At 34.6% G+C, this 21,092-nt stretch overlaps 2 protein-coding genes across 9 annotated transcripts in view; one reads left to right on the top strand and one right to left on the bottom strand.

Moving 5' to 3' along the window:
• LOC142345665 (muscle M-line assembly protein unc-89-like) overlaps positions 1-19,839 on the bottom strand; it is a 249,231-nt gene extending 229,392 nt beyond the window's left edge. For all 8 annotated transcript variants that reach the window (XM_075397869.1, XM_075397874.1, XM_075397871.1 and 5 more), the window contains exons 1-4: positions 19,469-19,839; positions 17,807-18,038; positions 17,334-17,541; positions 13,752-14,010 (exon numbers count right to left, since the gene is read on the bottom strand). In XM_075397869.1, coding sequence (XP_075253984.1) covers positions 13,752-14,010; positions 17,334-17,541; positions 17,807-18,038; positions 19,469-19,733 — 964 coding nt within the window. In that variant the 5' untranslated portion in view covers positions 19,734-19,839. The remainder of the gene's footprint in view (positions 1-13,751; positions 14,011-17,333; positions 17,542-17,806; positions 18,039-19,468) is intronic.
• On the top strand, positions 1,610-13,451 carry LOC142346310 (uncharacterized). The gene is made up of 6 exons (XM_075398837.1): positions 1,610-2,201; positions 8,045-8,239; positions 10,860-11,021; positions 11,415-11,732; positions 12,492-12,628; positions 12,956-13,451. Exons 1-6 carry the CDS (start codon positions 1,787-1,789, stop codon positions 13,136-13,138), a joined length of 1,410 nt encoding a protein of 469 aa, XP_075254952.1. The 5' UTR covers positions 1,610-1,786; the 3' UTR covers positions 13,139-13,451.
• Positions 19,840-21,092: the final 1,253 nt, after the last annotated feature.

The raw sequence follows: 21,092 nt of genomic DNA, 5'->3' as shown, positions 1-21,092 counted from the left end.
AATGCGGTAAACGCAGGAAACTTATTCTACCGTCATATTGCTTAATTTCCAATAGACTTGTAACAAACATTTTTGTCTTCTGGGTTTTATGATTTCTTTTCTTTTTTCCGAAAAGGTTATATCTTAGTGTTTTGAAAAAAATAGAATTTTTTAAACGTCTTTTTTTTCCAATTAGTTGCTGATATGCTTTTCGGGTTCCTTTCTCAATTAATTTAATTTATTTAATTGGGGCATATCCAATCTGATTTTAGTTGTTTGCATTTATCTTTTATTTGAGTACAGCTATCCGCAAATTTTTTGCTATAAAGATTGAGTTTTTAAAATATTCTTTCATTGAGATGTTTGCTCCTCCGACCTCCCATTTTAAGATATTTTCAAAACAGCGATGAGTAAGAAATTATACGAGGAATTGTTGAGTTTGGGGAAACGCCAGGAGACATTTGCTACCGCGATTTTGCTACCGCAAGTTTAGTTCTTCAAAATTTTGAAAAGAGAACAGGAAAAACGATAAATTTTTTGGGTGCAAAAATTTTTGAATCAACTGCTCACTTTTGTTTGCTCTCTTTTTGTTTTGAAAAACTTTGATCAAACTATAGTCTATGGTCACAGAACCTGCAAAACTTCCATTTTTGTGTGTTTTTTTCTAAAAGAGTATTTTAACCCCCCCCCCCCCCCGCTTTTTGCTTCAATAAACGTCATCTCGAAACACTTTTTCATTTAGAAAACAATTTTGATCAACCGACAACTGGCTGTTAAGATAATTGGAAAAGTTGGGGGACTATTACAGCTGTTTCTTTGACAGCTCTGACAGCTCTGAATGTTTGGAAAGATTTTTCATGACAAAAAGCGTAATCAAGTTGCCAGTAAAACTAGGGGATTGTGAAAACTTCGCTGCTGTCAAGATATAGGTTCCCTGCGGGGCGGAAATACTTTTGTTTTGTAGAAGCTCAATGATATCCAAACTTACTATCATACTCTCGCGAGCTGAAAAACATCAAAGGATCAAACTTTTAAAAATTTTATATCAAGCGCTTATAATTTTCTGGTTAGCTTCGTAAATTATGAAATTTTTTGAGGTCTAAGGTGCGAGTGCGATCTCTTTTGTCCTACTTCATTGTTGAGACTTAAAAGTAAAAGCGTGAAAAGAAAGCGAAATGTCTTAGTTTTATCATATATCTGAACACCCGGATAGCTTTCCGTAATAATGCACGGTTTTATTCATTCTTTCATCGCCCTTGTATTACTTCACTTTTCGTGTATTGATGAAAACATTATCAATGCCCATCGTTTTTTTTCTGTTTTATGTCAAAGACACTTATCAGAAAATAATTTTACCAAAAGCTTATTTCGACACAAGTTGTTTTCCCAGGAAGTTGTTGACTGCCGTTAAACTGCTTTACAGATCAGAATGTTGCAAATGAACACTAAATGTGATTCATTGTCAACAATTATTTTCAACGGACGTGATTTAATTCTGGAAACCATTATCTAATAATGAGAACAAACAAAAAGTTGGATAAAAATCAATTAAAGGAATTCAAATTTTATCTGGTGATTTTATTTTCCAAACACTTTTATTTCCTTCTTATTTGGTAATTATGGTAACGATTATAACGTGTTTATAATAACGTGCGTCAATTAAAAAGCTGTAATATTCGAAAGATAATCTTTTTATCAATAATGTTTTATCAAATTATCTCATCAACCTAAGAGTTTTAGTTTCAGAAAACGTCTATTTATACTTTTAAAAATTCATTCTGAAATTAATAATAGTTGAGACAAGAAAATGCCTCAACATTCAAACATTCGTCGCTCTCCCAAAAAACACAATTTTACAAAAGCAAGTTCAAATCCAGCTATCTGGAGCAGAAGTCAACAGGACTGGAACGAAATTGCGTCACCCAGATCGAACAACGCCCACACCTTCAATAGCCCGTATAAACAAACAACAAACAAAAGTAAACAACGATCCATTGATTTAGAAGAGGGCTCAAATCGGGGATTTGTTTCGCCGCCTGGGGGTAATTTCGAAACAGTGATTAAAAGAAAAGCAGGGTACAATTCAACTCAAAATCTGGCGGGCAGTTTTACCAGTCATAATGACAGTGGGAGTGAATATTCGCCGTCTTTTCACAAAATTGGCCAGAATAGCGGTGCAAATGAGTCACAACACTCGAAGCATATTCACCCTGTACGAAAAGGTATGAGTTTTGGCATTTTATTGATGGCCTTTGGGCAAAGGGTTGATGAGATTGTGCATAGAATTGGCTAAGGTAACAAAAAAGCCCAAAATTGCTGGCAGAATTAGACGTAAGAAAGTTGCCATTTTTATTGTGGCTAATATTTGTTAAAACTTATGTTAGAACACTGTTAAGAACTCATCCAAGTTTAAAACTGCCGACAGTCTGCAGTGCCAGCAATTGTTCATCGCCAGAAGAGTCCAGGAGATGACTTACATTAGATCTATTCTGTTTTGAACCCCCACCCCATCTTAGTGGGTAAATAATTTTCCTGTCTCCCAGAAGCCGTGGTGTCATCTTCTTACACAGTAACGTAAGATAACGCATTTGCTTCAACAAATAGGCAACGAAACAATTGTAATTGCAACTGAGACTTAGAACACGGAAAACCGGAACTGAGGCAAACAGGAGACCTATCAAAATATGTTCCTGGTTGTCAGGAGATTTTGAAAACTTCTGCTCAAAGTTTATAAAAGGAGCTAGCGCTAAAAGACTAGCGTACTGTTCATCAAAAGAAATATATTACGCAATGTTCTCAGAAATCAATGAAACATTTTCTAATATTCTCGAAAAATATAAGCCGACTGAGAGTTGTAATTATAAATTTTCTAGAAAAAATGAGACGACAATCCCTGGTTAACAACAAAATGAAACTTCAAGTATAGCGAAAAAATCATTCAAACTGATATCAAAATCAAACCTTTACGAGATATCTCAAATCAAGCCTATTTTTGCAAAGTCAAATGAACACTGAAGTCATATATTTTGAAGAAAAACAGATATGGAAAATCAAGTTGAATTATGCATACAAAAGTTTAGACGAATAAAAGAAACCATTTTTTATGCAGAGCAAAATTTATCGGAAAAAGTCATATTCGCTTAATAGGATGGATTACAAATAATGGATTATAACTGACAGAGAGCATCTATAACGCTCGCAAAAAATTCTGACAGAGCTCAGAATTTCAAAAGAGATAAACGAAAAACAAAAGCGAATCACACATTTTATGAAAATTGAAAACCTTGAACGTAATTTCAAAAAATTTAAACAAAACTTTCTGAATTTTAAGAGGGTACTCATTAAGAACAATATAATAGACAACCATGTATCGACAAGTCTAGAAGAGAACGTTAAAGTACGCGTTTGGAAAACCTTTGCAAATCATGAAAAATGATAACATAAACATTTTTTGTTGCTCAGATATACGATTGTATAACACTTGTTCACGAAAAATTACGATTATCATCTTTACTACTAAGCGCTTTTTTTAATATAACTACATTTCCTATAACTTTCCGTGTGAACACTTCCAATCCAACAGATGTAACATCTCAATGAATTTGGATATCAAAACAAAACATTGTCATCCGACGGTGTAGTACCACTCATTTTCTTCTTTATCGGTTGGACTATGTACTTCTGATCTTTTGTCAATATTTTAGTTGTCTCCTTTTATTTTCAATAAAATAGTCGAATATAAATATTGATGTCTAATTTGCAAATAATAACAGAAATCTGTTATAGTATAGTTCCAAGTTCAACTTTCTGAACAGTTTTGAAAAATTTTGACCAAAATAATATAATTATTTGCAAAAAAATGTATAATATGAGTTTATACTCAGCCCAAGTAGTATTATGCTTATGCAAGCAGGCAAAAAAGAATCAATGGTGACTTTAATAAGAGAACTATTCCGGTAAAAATTCCGGAAAAAACCCATCTGTTAGAAACAAGAGAAACTGGATCGAAAACGAAGTAAAAAAATGCTGCTACAAAAAAAACATCACTTAAGGCAATTGTAATTAAAAGAAAAATTTTCATCAGCCAAAGCAAAATATGAAAATCAATCCAAAGTAGTTACGAAACTTGTCAGGAAAAAGATGAGACAATACTATCAAACAAAAATAAATAAAAAAGCTGGTCAAAACACTCAAAATTTTTTTGATGCCGTAAATGAAATAATGGGTGAATACAAAAACCTTGAGATCAAGGAAGTAGAGTCAAAAGTAGGATCGCTTAATAATTTCTTTGTAGACTTAGGGAGAAAACTTACAGAAGAATTTAATGCTAAACGCAATGAGACCTGCATACGGTTGCTTGCGCCATCCATTTCACCCTTTCTCTGCGAAGTCTTCAACTCCTGTCTAAATTTTGGTTTGTTTCCTAATCGCCTGAAATTTGCAAAAGTAATCCCAATTTTCAAGGAAGGGGACGAAAGTGATCCATTAACTTATCGTCCGGTATCACTGCTATCAGTGCTAAGTAAAATTTTTCAGAAAATTATCTTCAACAGAATAATTGTTTTCCTTAATAAATAAAAAGTGTTAAATGAAACTCAATTTGGTTTTAGACAAAACCGCAGCGCAATTGATGCACTGGTGGAACTCAGCAAAAGTGTTCGATTAAATTAGCTAATTAGTAAACAAAATACGATCAGTACTTTCTTGGATCTCACAAAAGCTTTTTACACCGTGGACCACCAAATCTTACTGGCAAAATGCTCCAGTCATGGTCTAAGAGGACATGTTTTGAAAATTTTGAAGTCCTATTTGAGCAGAAGACTTCAATACACTAAAATAGGCTCGAAGAAGTCATCTATGAGGAGCATAGAATTTGGTGTCCCACAAGGCTCAATAATGGGTCCTTTGCTTTTTATTATATGCATAGATGATCTGACCCTAGAAGCAACTGACATAAAATTCATCCTCTATGCAGATGACACTGTAGTTTATACAAAAATTGAACCCGAAACAAATGAACTAAAATCAAAGTAATTCTTCAGAAAAAAGCCTCCTGGTTGAAGAGAAATCGAACTTTGAGAAGACGTTGAGGAGACTTTAAACGTTGAGAAGACGAAATGCGTCGATTTTTCGAAAGAGTGCAAAAGAAGTCTCAAAGGGTGTATATTAACAGTAAAACAATCCAAAATGTTGAAACTTTTAAGTATCTAGGGATTAAGTTAGACCATTAATTAAATTTTTGAGAACATTGCTAAAAAATATAACGAAAAGAATGTTAGATTTCTGCTCACTTCTCTACTGAATTAGGAGGGTCCTAACAACAAATCAGTTAATTCAAGTCTATCAAACATATGTGCAACCAGTAATTCAATACGGAGTTTTAGTTTACGCTAATACAAGCAATCAAGTACTCAAACCCCTGAATCAAATGTGAAAAGAATAGCCAGAAATATAACATTCAAAAAAAAGTTTGACTCCATAACAAGAAAGCGGAAAGAACTGCTACTCTATAATGTATCAGAGCTCCACCTGTATGAAATACTCAAAATGGCAATAAAAATAATACGAAAAGAATATGAACTCCCAGTTCTAAAAAACTGGATCTCAAGGGAAGAGCTTCTCAAAATAGCAAATGCGCGAAACTGCTCTCACAAATTGTGTTTATTTAAAAACAAGTTTGAAAACTTCTCACTGCAACCAAAAATTCGTAAATTGGTTAATTGCTTGCTAAATTTTTTCCCCAATTTTGTCAACTTTATTTTGATCTCTCAAATCGGCAAGTAAAGGACTTTTGTCACAAGTTTTTGGACTTATATATTATTGACAATGATGAGTCAAATTTCATAGTAAAATTTTCATAATCTTTACATATAATCTTTGATGTTTACAATCTCTTTCGCTCGAGACACTTGGCCTAAATGTGTCCTCCTGGAGTATTAAATACATAAATGAATTTTGATATTACTTTCTAAATGTAAAAGAGCAAGTTTTGTTTTTTTTTCTGATCAATACGTTGGATACAATTTATTATTATTATTATTTTTTACGAAAAAAGTTTTTATCACATATTGAAAACCGCTGAATTCTTGTTTTTAACGTTGATTCCGAGCCGACATTCGAACTCACTCAAGCAACATGTTGCGGAATATAACCCTTACAATTCGCGTTTTTTCGACTTACTTTGTTATGTCAAATTAATCATTCTGTCACATATACTTTTGGCGGAATTGTTTGCATTTTTTATCAGGTAAACACTTATAGCGTAAACATCGGCAAAAAAGTGAAAAAGTTTCTTACAAGCGCAGGGAACAGCAGTAAATTACAAATAGGGCCTCTCGCAAATGTCGGGAAAAAAGGTCAAACTTTTCCGACCAAAAAGACGTAAGAGTTGGGCTGCAATGGGAAGATCGTTTAAGAAAATGCAGCTTGATAGTCTTAATTCTTTTCGAGCTGTAATAGGCTGCCAAGAGAAGTAAAATTATGTAAGATTCAGTAGGTAAAATAAAAAAACTTCCCCCTCTCTTACATCTTTTTGGTCTGTCAAAGGGGGTAAATTGGTGTAAGAGTGAGTAATTTACCCCCTTTGACAGATCAAAATATGTAAAAGTGGGGGTTATTTTATCTTTTACCGTTCACACTTAAATCATTTTGGCTTGGCAGCCCATTGCATCTTACATTTTTCTGGGTGGAGAATTTTGACCCTTGTTCCACACAATTTGCAAGCTGCCCTCGCCTATTTGCAAGATATTGCTGTCACCTGAACTGCAGAACAAATATTTCAGCAGGCAAAAAGGCAAAATATCATCTTAGAGAGAATGATCTCAACGGTGATCAGTTTTTCTGCACATGCTTACAGCTTTATTTTACACTTTTTTGCCAAGTTCTAGGCTGTAAATGTTTACCTGACAAACATTGAAAAAATACCGCTGAATGATAGATGGAACAGAATGGTTGATATTCCGCAAGACAATTTTTGATTGAGTTTTAAAGACAGCTTAGAATCAACATGAAAACAAGATTTCAGCAGCTTTCATAAAACAAAATATTCCCTCATATTTACAACATTTTACATTACAGACTTGGCAGCCCAATTCTTCAACCATTTTGTCCCTTCCGAACAAATTGCGCCCGCCCTCATTCTTACATCGCAATTGAGGCCAAGGGGGAGAGGGGTAATTCCTCAAAAGTAATCCCATTGCAGTCTCACTCTTACATCGTTTTGCCCCCCCCCCCCCCCAACCAAATTAACCCCTCTTACATCAACTTACTCCCATAGACAAGTTTCCTCCCAAAATGGGAGGACTTTAGGGAGGACATTCGACCCTGGAACAACGAAACGAATCAATTTTTTTTGCGGAAACAAAAACAAAAAATTATGTCGACAAATAATTGTAACTGAGATAAGTGAAAAAAAAACTGAACTACCTGGTCAAATAAAGTCATCGGGTTCAAAATATAATTAAAAATGTGGACTCAAATGATTCCTGATGACACTAATTGCTATTGTTCTACATAGTAACGTGCTATATAACAACATATAATTTGTAACTGGGGAGGGGGAGGGGGCGTAAAAAACGCTGGGAGCCGAAACAGAGTAGATCCCTTCCCGCTTATAAAAAAATGAAAAATGTGTGCCTTAAGCTTCATAACGTGACTCTCCAGAAGACGCTTTAAAGTTCGGTTTAAATGGTTCTCGCTGAACGCCAGAGTACTCAATGAAGTAACGCAACGTGGGTTAAACTATACTTCAACGTCACATTGTCATAGGTGACAGAGGAGTCGAGGAGCAAGCAAAATCAACCTGGGAAGGGCGAAGAAGAGGGCTGAGATAAAAATTATTGAGCACCTGGTTATTTCTGTGTAACAACACGAAAAAAAATATCAGCTCTTATGAAATCTTTACTGTACAGTAACACGGGATTTAAGAGTTCCCGCGTCCCACTTAGTCGGAGGGAAGTAAAAAGGTAAAACCTATGCTTGTTGGGAGAGCTCGTTAGGGGTTTCAAGACGGTTATTTCAAGGTTCCGACAAAAATAATAATAATAAACCGGCAGTTTTTATTTAGAAACACCACGTGGTCTCCAATTGAGCTTTTCTGGACAAGATGAAATAAGTGAGCCAGTGGACCCAAATCAACACTCAACAACCAGTCAGTATGTGTCAAATACAAAGCGGCACTCGACCGAAAGTGTTCTTCAAAGTAGTCCTGTTGGAAACACATCTGATCACAAATTTGTGGGAGCAGTCCAGCTAAAGGATCGTTTCACATCAAAACTTCTTCCTTTTCTCTCATGAGCACACCACGAAAGGGTTTTCTCGTACATGGTCCAAATATTCTCTAAAACTAAGGCCGCGTCGCAAGTCAACATCTTGCTCCATGAAAAACGCGTTCACAGTCAAAGAAAATTGAAAAAATTTAGCTCATCTTTAATTTTGTCCTCAAAATAGGGTCGGCCGAAGCAGCTAAAAATGAAGAATTCATGAGAATTAAGAGCCTCACCGCGAAGGTCTGGTTGAATTGACAAGAAAAAAGACCAGAACAAACGAATATAGTTTTTTCCTCAAATAAGGGAAATATGTGCGAGTCATACTTCATTGAATAAGTCAAAGAAAAGAGATGTGTAGTTCAATAGGAACATTTTACACAGTTCAACAGAATACCAAAGACAATAGCCAATGCCAAATGAGCTTTGAGCAAACATGGATTGACAAAAATAGAAAGAAGCAATGAAGAAAGTGAGAAAACTAAGACAAACATGGTCAAGTTACTACACCCAAAACAGTTTGCTGAAAAGATGAAGACCCTCAAAATTGAAAAGATATTTTCAAAAAGAAGCAAAATCCAGCTGCTCAATTCCTCATTAAAAGGACTGATATCGGCTGGAAGCAAAATCTAGTATCCAATGAGATGCATCCAATATTGTTTACTTCAAAACATTAAAGACTTTATTTATTCTTCCGAACTGAACCGACTCAGAAGCAACATGGAAATACTGAGGAAATGAGAAACAATGTTCAGTAGTGCATTTTGATACTTGGCATTACAAAATCTACGTTCTATGAAGAAAAACTGTACAAACTGTAAGCGATGATATTGTCCGTTTGCATGTAAAACTGTCAGGTCACTACAAATAGAAGCTTTAACCAAGTTAAACCTTTATGATTTTCTCAACGTAACGATGGAGTTTTTTTCTAAGAAGCAAAACAATTACTCTAATAATCGCAAAAGAACTGAGTTTGTCGGAGTTAATTGAAGATTTTTTGTATCACGTAACAGTATACAACAAAGAAAGTATCGGGGATCATTTGATACAACAAGGAATTAGATGGAATTTCAACCCATCTAATCCTAATCGAACTTCCTTTTAAAGGAGTATAGAAATGGTCGGTTACATGTTCCATGAAAGTAATGTAACTGTAATTGGTGAACTGATTAGCTACGGAAGATGTATTTTCGGTCTTATGGTGAAATATTATAAAAATGCGCGACAGACCGATGGGAACGAAAAAATGAACGAAAGACCGTACGGACGTAGAAACATTGACCCCCATTAAGTTCTTGCTTCGAAAGGGAACACTGATCAAATTATCTATCAGGCCAGGAAGAAATTATCGGGCATCCTCAGTTCTTTTGACCAACTCCAGACAGATGGAGTTTTACTTGGTATAAAATTCACAAGTAGTATTTGCTAACTTTGAAAAGTTGGCGAAAACAGCAATCGTTTTCATACAAAGACAAAGCTTATTGAGAACAATACATTTTGAGCCGACTAAATGAGGCAATCGAAGACTGGAAGTCATGTATGTGGTAAAGAACGCTAACGCTATGGTAAAATAGGCTAACCGTGTTTAATCCACAGTTATTCACAATATATTCAGAATAGCAGAAGAACAATGTGATGGTACCTTCAATCGATGTTTTCACGTCTTCTCTACACAATTTAAAAGGGTCTACTATTCTTCATTATGTTTCTAGAAATCAACCTTAAACTATATTTTGACATCAAATATTTTTTCACTATTATGTAATGTATACCAATGACAAAATAATTTTTCGTAAAAGATCAGATTCTTTGCACATAATTTGCATCGAACTCTGTTTAATTATACATTATTCGACAAAATTAATACATTGCTAAGAATTTTTATGGTAACATGAATTTTCCACTGAGAAAAGCGTTATGGAAAACTGTTGATATTTTGTCGACATCCTCTTCGATAGAGACAATCAACAGTACTAATTTGACGTGAAAATCACGTGACTCAAAAGCAGTGCGCATTGTAGCATAATTGTCGAACAACAGAAACTCATTCAAACTGTAAAGCTAAACTGTAAAGCTTTCCTAGTCGCAATTGGGAGAGTAGCCGTTGAAAAACAAAAGAGAAATAGTAACTTTTGATTAAAAAACCAAGTCTTTTTGTGCAGTGTCTGAAAATATTTTTGGTTAGTCAATGTGGCTGTTACGGCATAGAAGCTAGTAACTTAAATAACAGACAGAGCATACCTTACTGCTGTCAATTGCCCTGTTGCAGATAGCTTTTTTTCAATGTACTGGTAGAAATATTATTTTTTTAGCTTGTTGATTAATCAAATATCTCGAAATTTGGTGGGGTACAGTTTTGTAATAAAAATATAGAAAAAACAAACGTTTCTTTAAACGTCGTTATGAAGTATCAGTCACAATTAAATAGCTAGAGGTTAATAGCATTGCTAAGCTTTTAAAACAACAAATCTGAGTTGGCCCTGCAAAAGACACAGGCCGATAGAATATCAAACTGGAACCTATCGGATTAAACTGGAAACGTTTTTGTGTACGTCATAGTTGAAACGAATTAAAGTTTTGAAAAGAAACGAGCCTGACAGCGCTGTTTGTAGAAAGACAAAGACTCAGTGCAGATGGATTCGATCATCCGCAATTTTGACGTCACAATCTGGCGCAGCTGTGAAGTTGTGGAGAGCGTGGGGTCACCATCCGCAAAACACCTCAAGAGCCAGACTATGGCAGTCACTATCTCATGCTGGAACTATCTATTCTCATCAGGTATTTGTAATAATACAAGAAGCCTGGCAGTTACACATCCAAACCCTCATTCCTCTGTCACGCTGTGAAAGAGGGAAAATTATCGAGAAATTACCAGTGAAATGCTATTTATACCGGGGAATCTCAAACTGAGCGTCCATGGATTCTTGAACATGAATGAAGTCAACGTAATAAAGGTTGATCGCCTGTAGCATTCCAGTGGTCCACTTTTAAGATTGCGGGAATATGTATAACAATCTTCAATTGAGTTCTTTAAGTCTTTGGTTGAATATGAACAAAACTGTGAAAAATTAGTGTCCTCTTTGGTAAACACATCAACTTTAACATTAAGGGCTCTCATGTTTGAGGTTGCCTGGGTATGTAGATTAAATGGGAAAAGACAATTTGTTTCAGTCGGAAAGGGCTTTGGAAAACAAGTCACCTGGCGCAACCTGGAAAAAATCTTGACAGATCGAGATGTCTTTGATTTCACAGTTAACAACTCCACTGTGAATGACATTCTGGTCCAGTGGGTGTTCACACTCAACAACAAATTTGGCACGAAGTGTAACGCGTTCATGTTTTACAAGCCAGTGGGTCGGAATAGCACAACCCTGAGTGGGGGAGAGGCCCTGACAATCTTGCAAAATGAGTTGAACCACAAGAACACACTTTTTGTTTACCACGCCCACGATGCCTTGTTGATTCCAGTTGGGTATCAGGTAACCAACGGTGAGTGTACCTCGTAGATTTTTTTCTAATTTTTTCTATCACTGATTTCGATTTATCTCTTGTAGTTTCCATAGAATTGATAACTATCAAATATTGCGTGAATTCTTCCAAATGAAAAGAAACTTCAATTAAGACATGTGCGAGATCATGATCTTCTTGTCAAGACTTGGGAAGCTTTAATAAAGTCTCTTTAAGCTGAGTTTATACATGATAATGCTTGAAATGAATTGATAAGCTGTTCGTTATATGCATAAACTTCTTGGTTCGTTTCAAGTCATTGTACATTTTGTTCCACTGTTTTCATTAATACCGTTAGACGCCAGATGCCGAAATTGCACTAATTCGCTCGTTTGGCGGTAAGAGTAGCAGTAATGAAATGTAATATCAGGTTTAGATGCAGTTTCAACGTAGTCCGCATGTTCTAACTCACTACAACGAGCAATTTTTAGGTAGAGATACGTTATCGAACGGGATATCAACGAGGTATAATTTGATTAGTAACAAGGTAGCCTCGTCGACAGACCGACGTTATTGAATGTATTGCTAGTGATAATATACTACCCATAATTAGCTAATTTTGTTGACATGGAATCCAAAGTTTGTGTATATCAAATTCTTTTAACGTTACCAAAATTCTCCTTCCCAAAAAAGTTTGATCTCCAATCTGCAGCGTTTTGGAAGTCGAGGGGTTCTGTTTGTAGGGGGGGGGGGGGTGGGAGAAGAGTCAAAGTGGAGGTTTGAGTCGGTTGGTATGTACAGGTGCACTAAGTGGCAAGAATGAGGAGGTGACTGTGATAGTATTTGCGGATCCCTCAACTGGCAAGTTACTCTGCCTTCCATGGGTGGATGTCATGACAGACCTCGAGTGCCAACTTCCATACTACTATGATGTCAAGGTACTCTTTGCTATTTTCTTCCTTTTTTGCGCGATATCTCATCCCAGGATTTATCGACCATCGGACCTCTTCCACCTCTTCCATGATATTGCGCGCTGGGCTGAAAACTAGGCGAACAGCTTTTTATGCAAAAATCATTGTACTTCACAAACTAATGGCAACTATTATCATGTAGAAACAAAATGCTACTATAACAAAAGTGAATTTCTCGGGACTCGAATAAGATTTTTCTTCAAGAATGAAAGCTGTTTTTTAAGTTAAATTTTCTGAAACCCATTAAGCAGTTAAGAACAATTTTAATACCATATTTAGTGCCTGTTGTTCTAGAGCAAGTCCCAAGGTCTCCTGGTCAATTCCAAAACAACATCTGGCAACAGTCACTGTATCATCGCATTCCAGGATGATACAAATAGCCAGTTCAGAGTACGATTACAACAACAGAACAACAACAATAACAATGGCAACAATGAAAACAATAACAACAGAAACAACAGGCAAGGAAAGAAGTGAATTTATGTTTTGAACCAAAAATTGAATTCGGTTTGACTCAATTCAGTAGTTTTTATAATATCTACATAATCGGTTTTATAAATTCACTAATCCAGCATAATTTTATTATAGAATATTTCAACTGTCTTAAACATATAGATAACCAGCAAGTCTGGCCATTGGATTCTTGTTTTGGAATTGACATCTAATTTGTAATTATGTTTAAGCATATGTATCTTTAATAAATCAGAATGTGTTACATTGAGCTGAAAAGGCTGATCATGGAGCAAAAATTTAGTTTAATAGTAACATAACATAATGACTTAGTTCTGAGCATTGCAGGTTCTAGGCCATAAAATGTCAAAATTGTGTAATTAACTGTGCGCTCGAAATTCCGACAAATGGTGTGCTCAAAACTGCAAAAAGTTGAATCTTTTATTTTAATGTATTAAGTGTATTATAATACACTTAATACATTAAAATAAAATATCCAACTTTTTGCAGTTTTCAGTGCAAATTAATTTTCTAGATTAATTTACTAGAAATTTTAAATTAACTTCTAAATTCTTTTCATTTTTAACGTAATTGTAACTTTTTCTGCAATAATTGATTTACAATAGAAAACTATCAGTACCTTTGGCATAGCAGTCCTTCACCGCAGCGACATTGACCTCTTTGGGTGCCAGATCACCAATTCCACTGCTATCGTTAGGAGTTCCTGCAACCGGCTGACCAGATTGTAGAATAGCCTCGGCTGTTTGCACAAACGTCTCATAATCCACCCGGTTGTTAATCCACATGCGATGGTTGTAGTTGATGCTTCCTCCCAGCTCTGAGGGAAGCTGGTTTCTATCGACCAACTTGTCCAGCTTTTTGGAGGATACGAAATGAACCTGTTTTTTGAAAACATGTTTTCTTTTTAACTCCTTCGTGTCAGTTGGCGATTTTTATTATTTTTTAAAAATTTTGACCAAAAAATTTCTATTAAACTAAAATACGTAACATTCTGCAGTTACGCTTTAAAATATTTCGGTCTCTTCGAGCCAAATTTTTCTACCTGATAAAAATTTTTTGCAAGCAAACATGAGACAATGCTCGCTGACTGGCAAAAAACATTTGCTATCCTTTTTTCAACTTTGAAGGTTGAAATATTCGGTGGTAAACTTTAAAAATTCTGCCCCAACTTTATCTTTTCTTTGATATCGCAAGTATTTCAATTTTTGTATGAAAACATCAATCGATGGCAATAAAACGTGTCAATGTAAGTTAATTCAACCCGAGTTAATTTAATTTATCGGTTTAACAAACACATTTTACTTTAGCTAAAACTTCAAAACATATGCAGAAAAATGCTTGCCGACAAAAAATGTGTTAGATCTTCATTTTTTTCAAAGATTTATTTACGGTTTTTCAGAAAACAAGGTTTTATTTAATATGGATATCAATTATTCAGCAAATAACTTTGTAATAATTAGTTCAGTTTTTTCAACTTATTTTGAGTAAATCCACATATGTTAATGAACTACATTACGTTCCTATGAACATATTTTACCACTGTAAAAACTGAAACAGTTGATTTCGTTTATAAAATCAACAAGATCGCTCCTGCGAGTCTGTGCGTAGCACAATGTGTTCCAACATAACTCTCAAAATAGCAAAAAACCAATACCTTATGTCAGAGAAACCATTGGGAGTATCCAAAAGCAACTTATATTCATTTGAGAAAATTACTTGAACCGTTTGAACTAAAAATGCCGTCTTTTTCGTAAGTGTATAACTAAGTGAAACACAAAGACACAAACAAGCCATATAAACGCGCGCGCACACACACACAGACACACACACCACACACACACACATACAAATAACACGCTCAAAAAAATCACACAACTACGAACCCCACAAAAGACAAAGAAAAGTTTTTTTTTGGAAAATGGTCTTCACTCAAGGTTTACCACGATCAATTAGGTCTTCTTCGTTTTTCTAACAAAACTGTGTAGAACAGTGAATGGAAATCTATCGGTAATTGTTATTGTGGCACTGAATATTTAAATGAAACTTATAGAAGTTTTGCTAAAAATTTTGTCAATTTTGATATCTCACGAGAAAAATGAAATTTAATTAATTTCTGCAATCTCGCAGATGTGTCACCAAAGGGCACTGAAAATGTGATTCTGGCTTTAGAAAAAATGAGGCAGCAATTTGCAATGGAAATTATGTAATGCCTTTTTTAAATGATCTCTGACAGTTTTTTTGCATTCTGCCTATTTTTCTGTCGAAGAGTTAAAAGCTCTAAATCTCTCTGATTACTTCTCTCTGTCTACTTCTCACTTTTTATGCAGACATACAGCTTACACATTACACAAACAACACATATGCTGTAACGTACATAGAGTCACGCAAGAGCGCGCGCGAACACACACACACACATATATATATATATATATATATATATATATATATACAAGCATAAACAGATAGATGGAATGAACTTTCGACAAAAATATATATTTTTTTAAAAGTTCTTTTTGACAAATGGTTTTATCCATGTTTCGCATCGTCAATTTATGTCAACTTTCATCAATTTATTTACTTTTCAATACATCAGAAAACTAAATGGAGTTTTTTGGAGCAACTGTATCGGTAACTCTAAACACAGTACTAAAAATTGAAAAAAAAATTTTGGAAATTCATCCAAAAATTTTGTCTGCATTTATGCTTACTGAGCATAATGGGCCAATTGATTTTTGAGAAAAAATCTTGCAGATTTGTTACGAGCTAGATTTAAGGCGCACAATTTTATTTAATCACAACAATATATTTAAAACTGCAAGGTGTAGCAAATGAAAATTAATCTTTCTAGCCTTCAAGATGTCTGAAAGTTTTTGCACTCTGTATATACTGATGTCTAACTCTTTAACGTAAGAAGGCACTCGAACCAGCTCTTTTTTCACTCTGCTACTCACATATAACTCGCACGTGAAACAAACGGCCTCCCGTTCATACACACACACAGCACACACAAACGCACGCCCGCACACAAATTACGCGTACAACAAGTCACAAATACAAACCACAACACGCGAAAAAGGACAAATAAATGTTTTTTTTTCGAAACTGTTCCTCACTCAAGTTTCATCACGTTTTATTTAGTTTTCTTTATTTTTGTAAATAACTAGATGTGGACTAGTTGATGAAGTTTCATCAGTAATTGTTGTTGTGGAATTTAAAATTAAATGAAATTTAAAGAAGTTTTGCTAAAGATTTTGTCAACTTTTTTGTCTCATGAGCAAAAAAAAATACTTTTTTCTATGATCTCGCCAAGCGTTCACCAGTCAGATTTTGAAAATTAATTTTTGGTTTTCATAAAAATTGAGGCAGCAGTTTGTAACTAAAAATACTTCATTCCTTTTTTTATTTGAGTTCTGACAGAAATTCTCTCTCTCTTTTTTATTTCTCTCTTTCTCTTTCTCTCTCTCCTACATGCACATACACCACGCACAGTACACACACGACACAGACAAACTCACGTACCTAAACCCACGCATGCGCGTACAAACAAACAAACACACACACACACACATATATACATTTATATATATACATTTATATATATATATATATATATATATATATATATATATATATATATATATATATATATATATAAACAAATACATTAATAAAATTCCGAACAAAAAGCGTTTTTTATTTTTCTTTTTGGCAACTGAACTTTACTCATGGTTCGCATCGTTCATTTTTTTCTTGTTCAATACATCACAAAACTAAATGGAGAATTTTTCAGGCAAAGGTATCGGTAATTTTAACAATGACACTAAAATTTGAAATGAAATTTATAAAACTTATTTGATTTTTGATGAGCATAATGTGCCATTTCATTTTTGAATACAACTTTTGAATATAAGCAGATTTAATGAACAGAGTTTCATTGAATAACAACAACATATTTAATTTCGCAATTTGCAAAAATCAATTATTACTTATTGTTATCTTTAAGATTTCTGACAGTTTTTGCACGCTGTCTTGAGTCTACCGGTTAAAAGTATCGCACACATCTACCCGTGTTTTACCCAATAAACGTGTTCAATGTACATAAGTGGGGGCCTCAACCGGGAGGAGTTGAAAGAATTTTCAAATAATTATTGACATGCTTCAGAGGGCCACACTTGAAAATGGATCCCTTACTGACACTAACCGGAACTTCTCTGTTTTTCTTTGTTCTGATCCTCAAATTGGCAATCTGCTTCTCAATGAAGTCATCTGATTTCACAAACACAATTTGCTTTGTCGTGAACGACTGATCCGGAACAGCTGCAAAGAATCGGGCGAATGGTTTGACAGCTTTACCGAAGGTGCCTCTAGTATCCACAATCACAGTGTAGCCTTTCGATTTGTTCTCGGGTCTGGAATAGACATTCCAAATCAGAGTCAACAGATTAAATCTAAATCCACCCTTTACTGTTTGTGACGTTAGAAACATTTTTTGAGTTGATATATAGCATCTTGCTGTTTGTAAAATAGCATGAACGCAGGAGGGGAGGAGTGAAAGGGGTGCAGAAAACAGCTTAATTCTGTAAATTTTGGGACGGGGTTCGAATTCATCGAATTTCACATTTTTTGGCAAATTTAAAGAATTTTGGCAATTTTTAAAAAAAAACCATGACTAACTTTAAGATGGCACTGAAATATAACAACGTCTCCAGCAGAGCATTCTGATTTGTTGAAAATTCCTGTTTTGTCACTCGATTGGGCACAGTGACTACGGGACATCCAGCATAATCCTCTGCACCAATCAGATTGGCTAAATTCAGTCTCAGTATTGGTTGTATGTCGACGGCTTTAAGATGATGAGATGTTTGGTCGAACTGGAGCACGCTCTGATTGGCCAGAGATTGAACTGCTAAAAATATCAAAAAATGACAGGTGGTTTCTGAAAAAATTTCTGGAAATTCAGGTTGAAGAGGTTCTTTTAGCCATATTTGGTTGCATTCAGTTTCAAATTTCTGGAGATCTTTGTAACGAAGATATAGGTTCTTTTGAGGATCTCACACTATAAATTTTTATCACTCTAAAAACGGGCATACGATTGGCGTACTCAAAATTCATATTCCTCCAACATTTTTAAAAAGTTTTTTTTTAAAATGAAGACAGGTTTGTGGTCCACCGGCTGAATTTCACGCGTTTAATTCGGATCATATCCGCGATGAACAATGAACCGCGAATAAAATTGATGCTGTTGAGTAGAGCAAAAAGGAAAAAAACTTAGAGGTTCTCATGGAGTTCAACTCGAAAACGACCAATGGATTTTCGACGTTTTGTATTCAACAGGAGTACATGTGCTCATGTTTTTACTCTTTTTGTGGATAATGTTTCCTTTTTCTAACAATTTATTTTCAAAAATCAAGCTCGAAATAATGCTCCCCGAGCCATTACTGGATTGTTACGCATGATCTACCAACAAGCAATTTTGATATATGATGAAAATAAATACTTTCTGAAAGTTCAATTTGAATTAAATTAGGCAAAATAGATTTTTTAAAATTAATTTTAATAGTCTAGAAGTTATTTTGGACAATTTTTTGAATCTTTTACTACATACTGTTGATGGTTATTTTTAGCCTGCTTTTCATTTTTTCTTTTACACGACCATGAAGGAAAATAAGGATTCCTCTTTGGATAATCGTATTATTTGACTGCTATGATTTCATTCAAACAAAAAATTGAACTCATTAGTGAAAAGATTTCAGATTTCGCATGTCTTTTTTATTTAGTTTTGGTGCCATTTTTTCTGTTGCAAGCACATACAAATGTTTCTATATGCACTGCATAAATTTAACAAGAATTCACAAATTTGTCGTCTTTATGTTTCTTATTTTATGGAGCAATTTCTAAAGCACTATACCAAAACAAATCTGTCAGACCTTACCTTCTGATCAAGCCATTCTCTAATATATAAGTTACTTAAAAATTTGTTTGAAATAAGCATTCTTAAATTAGAATACTCAGCTGAGATTTGAGAACAATGAAAATCCCTTTTTAGTGTAGAGAAAAATCATTAAAAATTAATTATAATTCAATAAAAATCTATTATTCAAATTTTGCGCTGCAATACCGTGCCAGATCCAAGCAGTTTCTGGCCAGAGCTTTTAGCAAACTTTGTCCAGACTATGGTGCACTTATAACGCTTTTAGAGCTGTAGTTTGGATCGCACTGTATCCCCGGTTGCGACCCCAATTAATCTGATCAGAGATCGTTACCTGGGTTTTCCCAGGTAAAGCTGGGAAGTGATCTCAAGAAAAAGCTACAACGAAGAAATTTAACTCTGCTTACATCCATAGTCGTCAAAAACCAGTACAGAACCAGATAAATCCTGACTTAGGCTTCCCAGAAATCTCTCCGTCGAGTTGGAACGCCTCAAAGAACCAGTTTTGTCTGATATCGACTGGCTTTCGCTTCTTCTCGTGTAAATTTGAGCAGTTTCGGTTTTATCCTGGGTAACTGTGAACTCGGGAGAAAAACTAACAGTCGGGGAAGTTTTCGAAAAACCATTTTGGGTTTGTGGCATATTTTCGGGATAAGTTGCCTCAATTTGCATTTTTAATGGAAGGAAAAGAAGTTAGGCGATATTCTTATATTTTGTAAACATTGTTTTTGTTCTTTTTTCATTCGCATCAAACCGTTTCTTTATTAAGATGACTATGTATTCATATCATATAAAAACTAGAAGTGAGTATATGCATTTTTACATATGCATATTACTTGCTTTTCTATGTATAATTTTACATGTGTTATACCACGCATTTTTATGAGCGGTTTTAAAATCGAAAGTAACCGAACTGAAAAGTATTGTCATATCATGTATAGGTAAACTCATTAACAGAGTTACACTTTGCGTTAGCTAAACTGTTTAATTTTTTTCTAGCTGACCAGGTACATAAGAAGCTGCTTGTTTGTAAAGTATCTATTACAAAAGTTAATTTGTTAACAACAATTGTGTGTAATTATTTAAAGTTTACATATTAAAAGTCAATATGACAGGTGGCGCTTTTTTGATCCAACCCCCATTGTGCGGGAAGATTTTTTACGCCAGGGAGCTCTTTGTTCAGCGGTCTGTGGCCGATCGATTTCTTTGTCAACAGAATTAACTACAATATCAATCAAAAGTTCTCAAAAACTGAGTAGTGGAGTTCAAAAACTGCTAAGCAATAACTTAGCGAGACCATAACTGACCGATCTTTTCCTTTTACATTATGGCCCAATCTTTTAATGCGATCTGGTCAAACTATTTTTGACTATTCGATGTCAACGAGGAGTCAAATTTGCATTGCAATTTTAGTCACAATAGGATAGTAGAAAGGCGATTGATTGCATGCCATAATTTTTTGCACAAATATTTTTTTTTAAAATTGAAAAAACCAGAGTTGTGACAATAAAATAATAAAAAGCGAGCGATTGGTTGCCGTATTTTTTCCATAAAATTGTTCTTAAAGTGGAAAAAGAAACTAGTGTTCAAACAAGCTTTCAACAATTGGAATATTTTTATTTCACCTTCGCAATTTGCCTTCCAGTTTCATTGTTCCGACCCCACTTGTGGGGGGAGGAACTATATACTCAAATGGGTCTTTTGTTGTTCAGACAATTTTGGCCGATCGGTATATTTATCGTAGAGAAATGTGAGTGGTATCATAAGGAAGCCCGTCCAGCGTAGAATTCAAAATTAAAAAGATTTTTTTTTTTGAATTTCGTTTTTTGTCGAGGAGTTATCGAGGATTAGAGTTTTATGTGAACACGAGATATTTGGCACGATTTTGTTCACTTTTAGTGTAATCTTTATTCAAATTAAGATCTTTTATATAAAAAACGTAATTCAAAATTACATTTCACGCCACAAAATGAATCATTTTTGTGTTCCTAATAGGCGAAAAGCGATAAAAAGACTAGTTCTGGTCTCATA

This window comes from Convolutriloba macropyga, chromosome 9, assembly GCF_964194025.1.
Source record: "Convolutriloba macropyga chromosome 9, txConMacr16.3, whole genome shotgun sequence".
NCBI lineage: Eukaryota > Metazoa > Xenacoelomorpha > Acoela > Convolutidae > Convolutriloba > Convolutriloba macropyga.
This window is presented reverse-complemented; position numbering and strand designations above follow the sequence as displayed.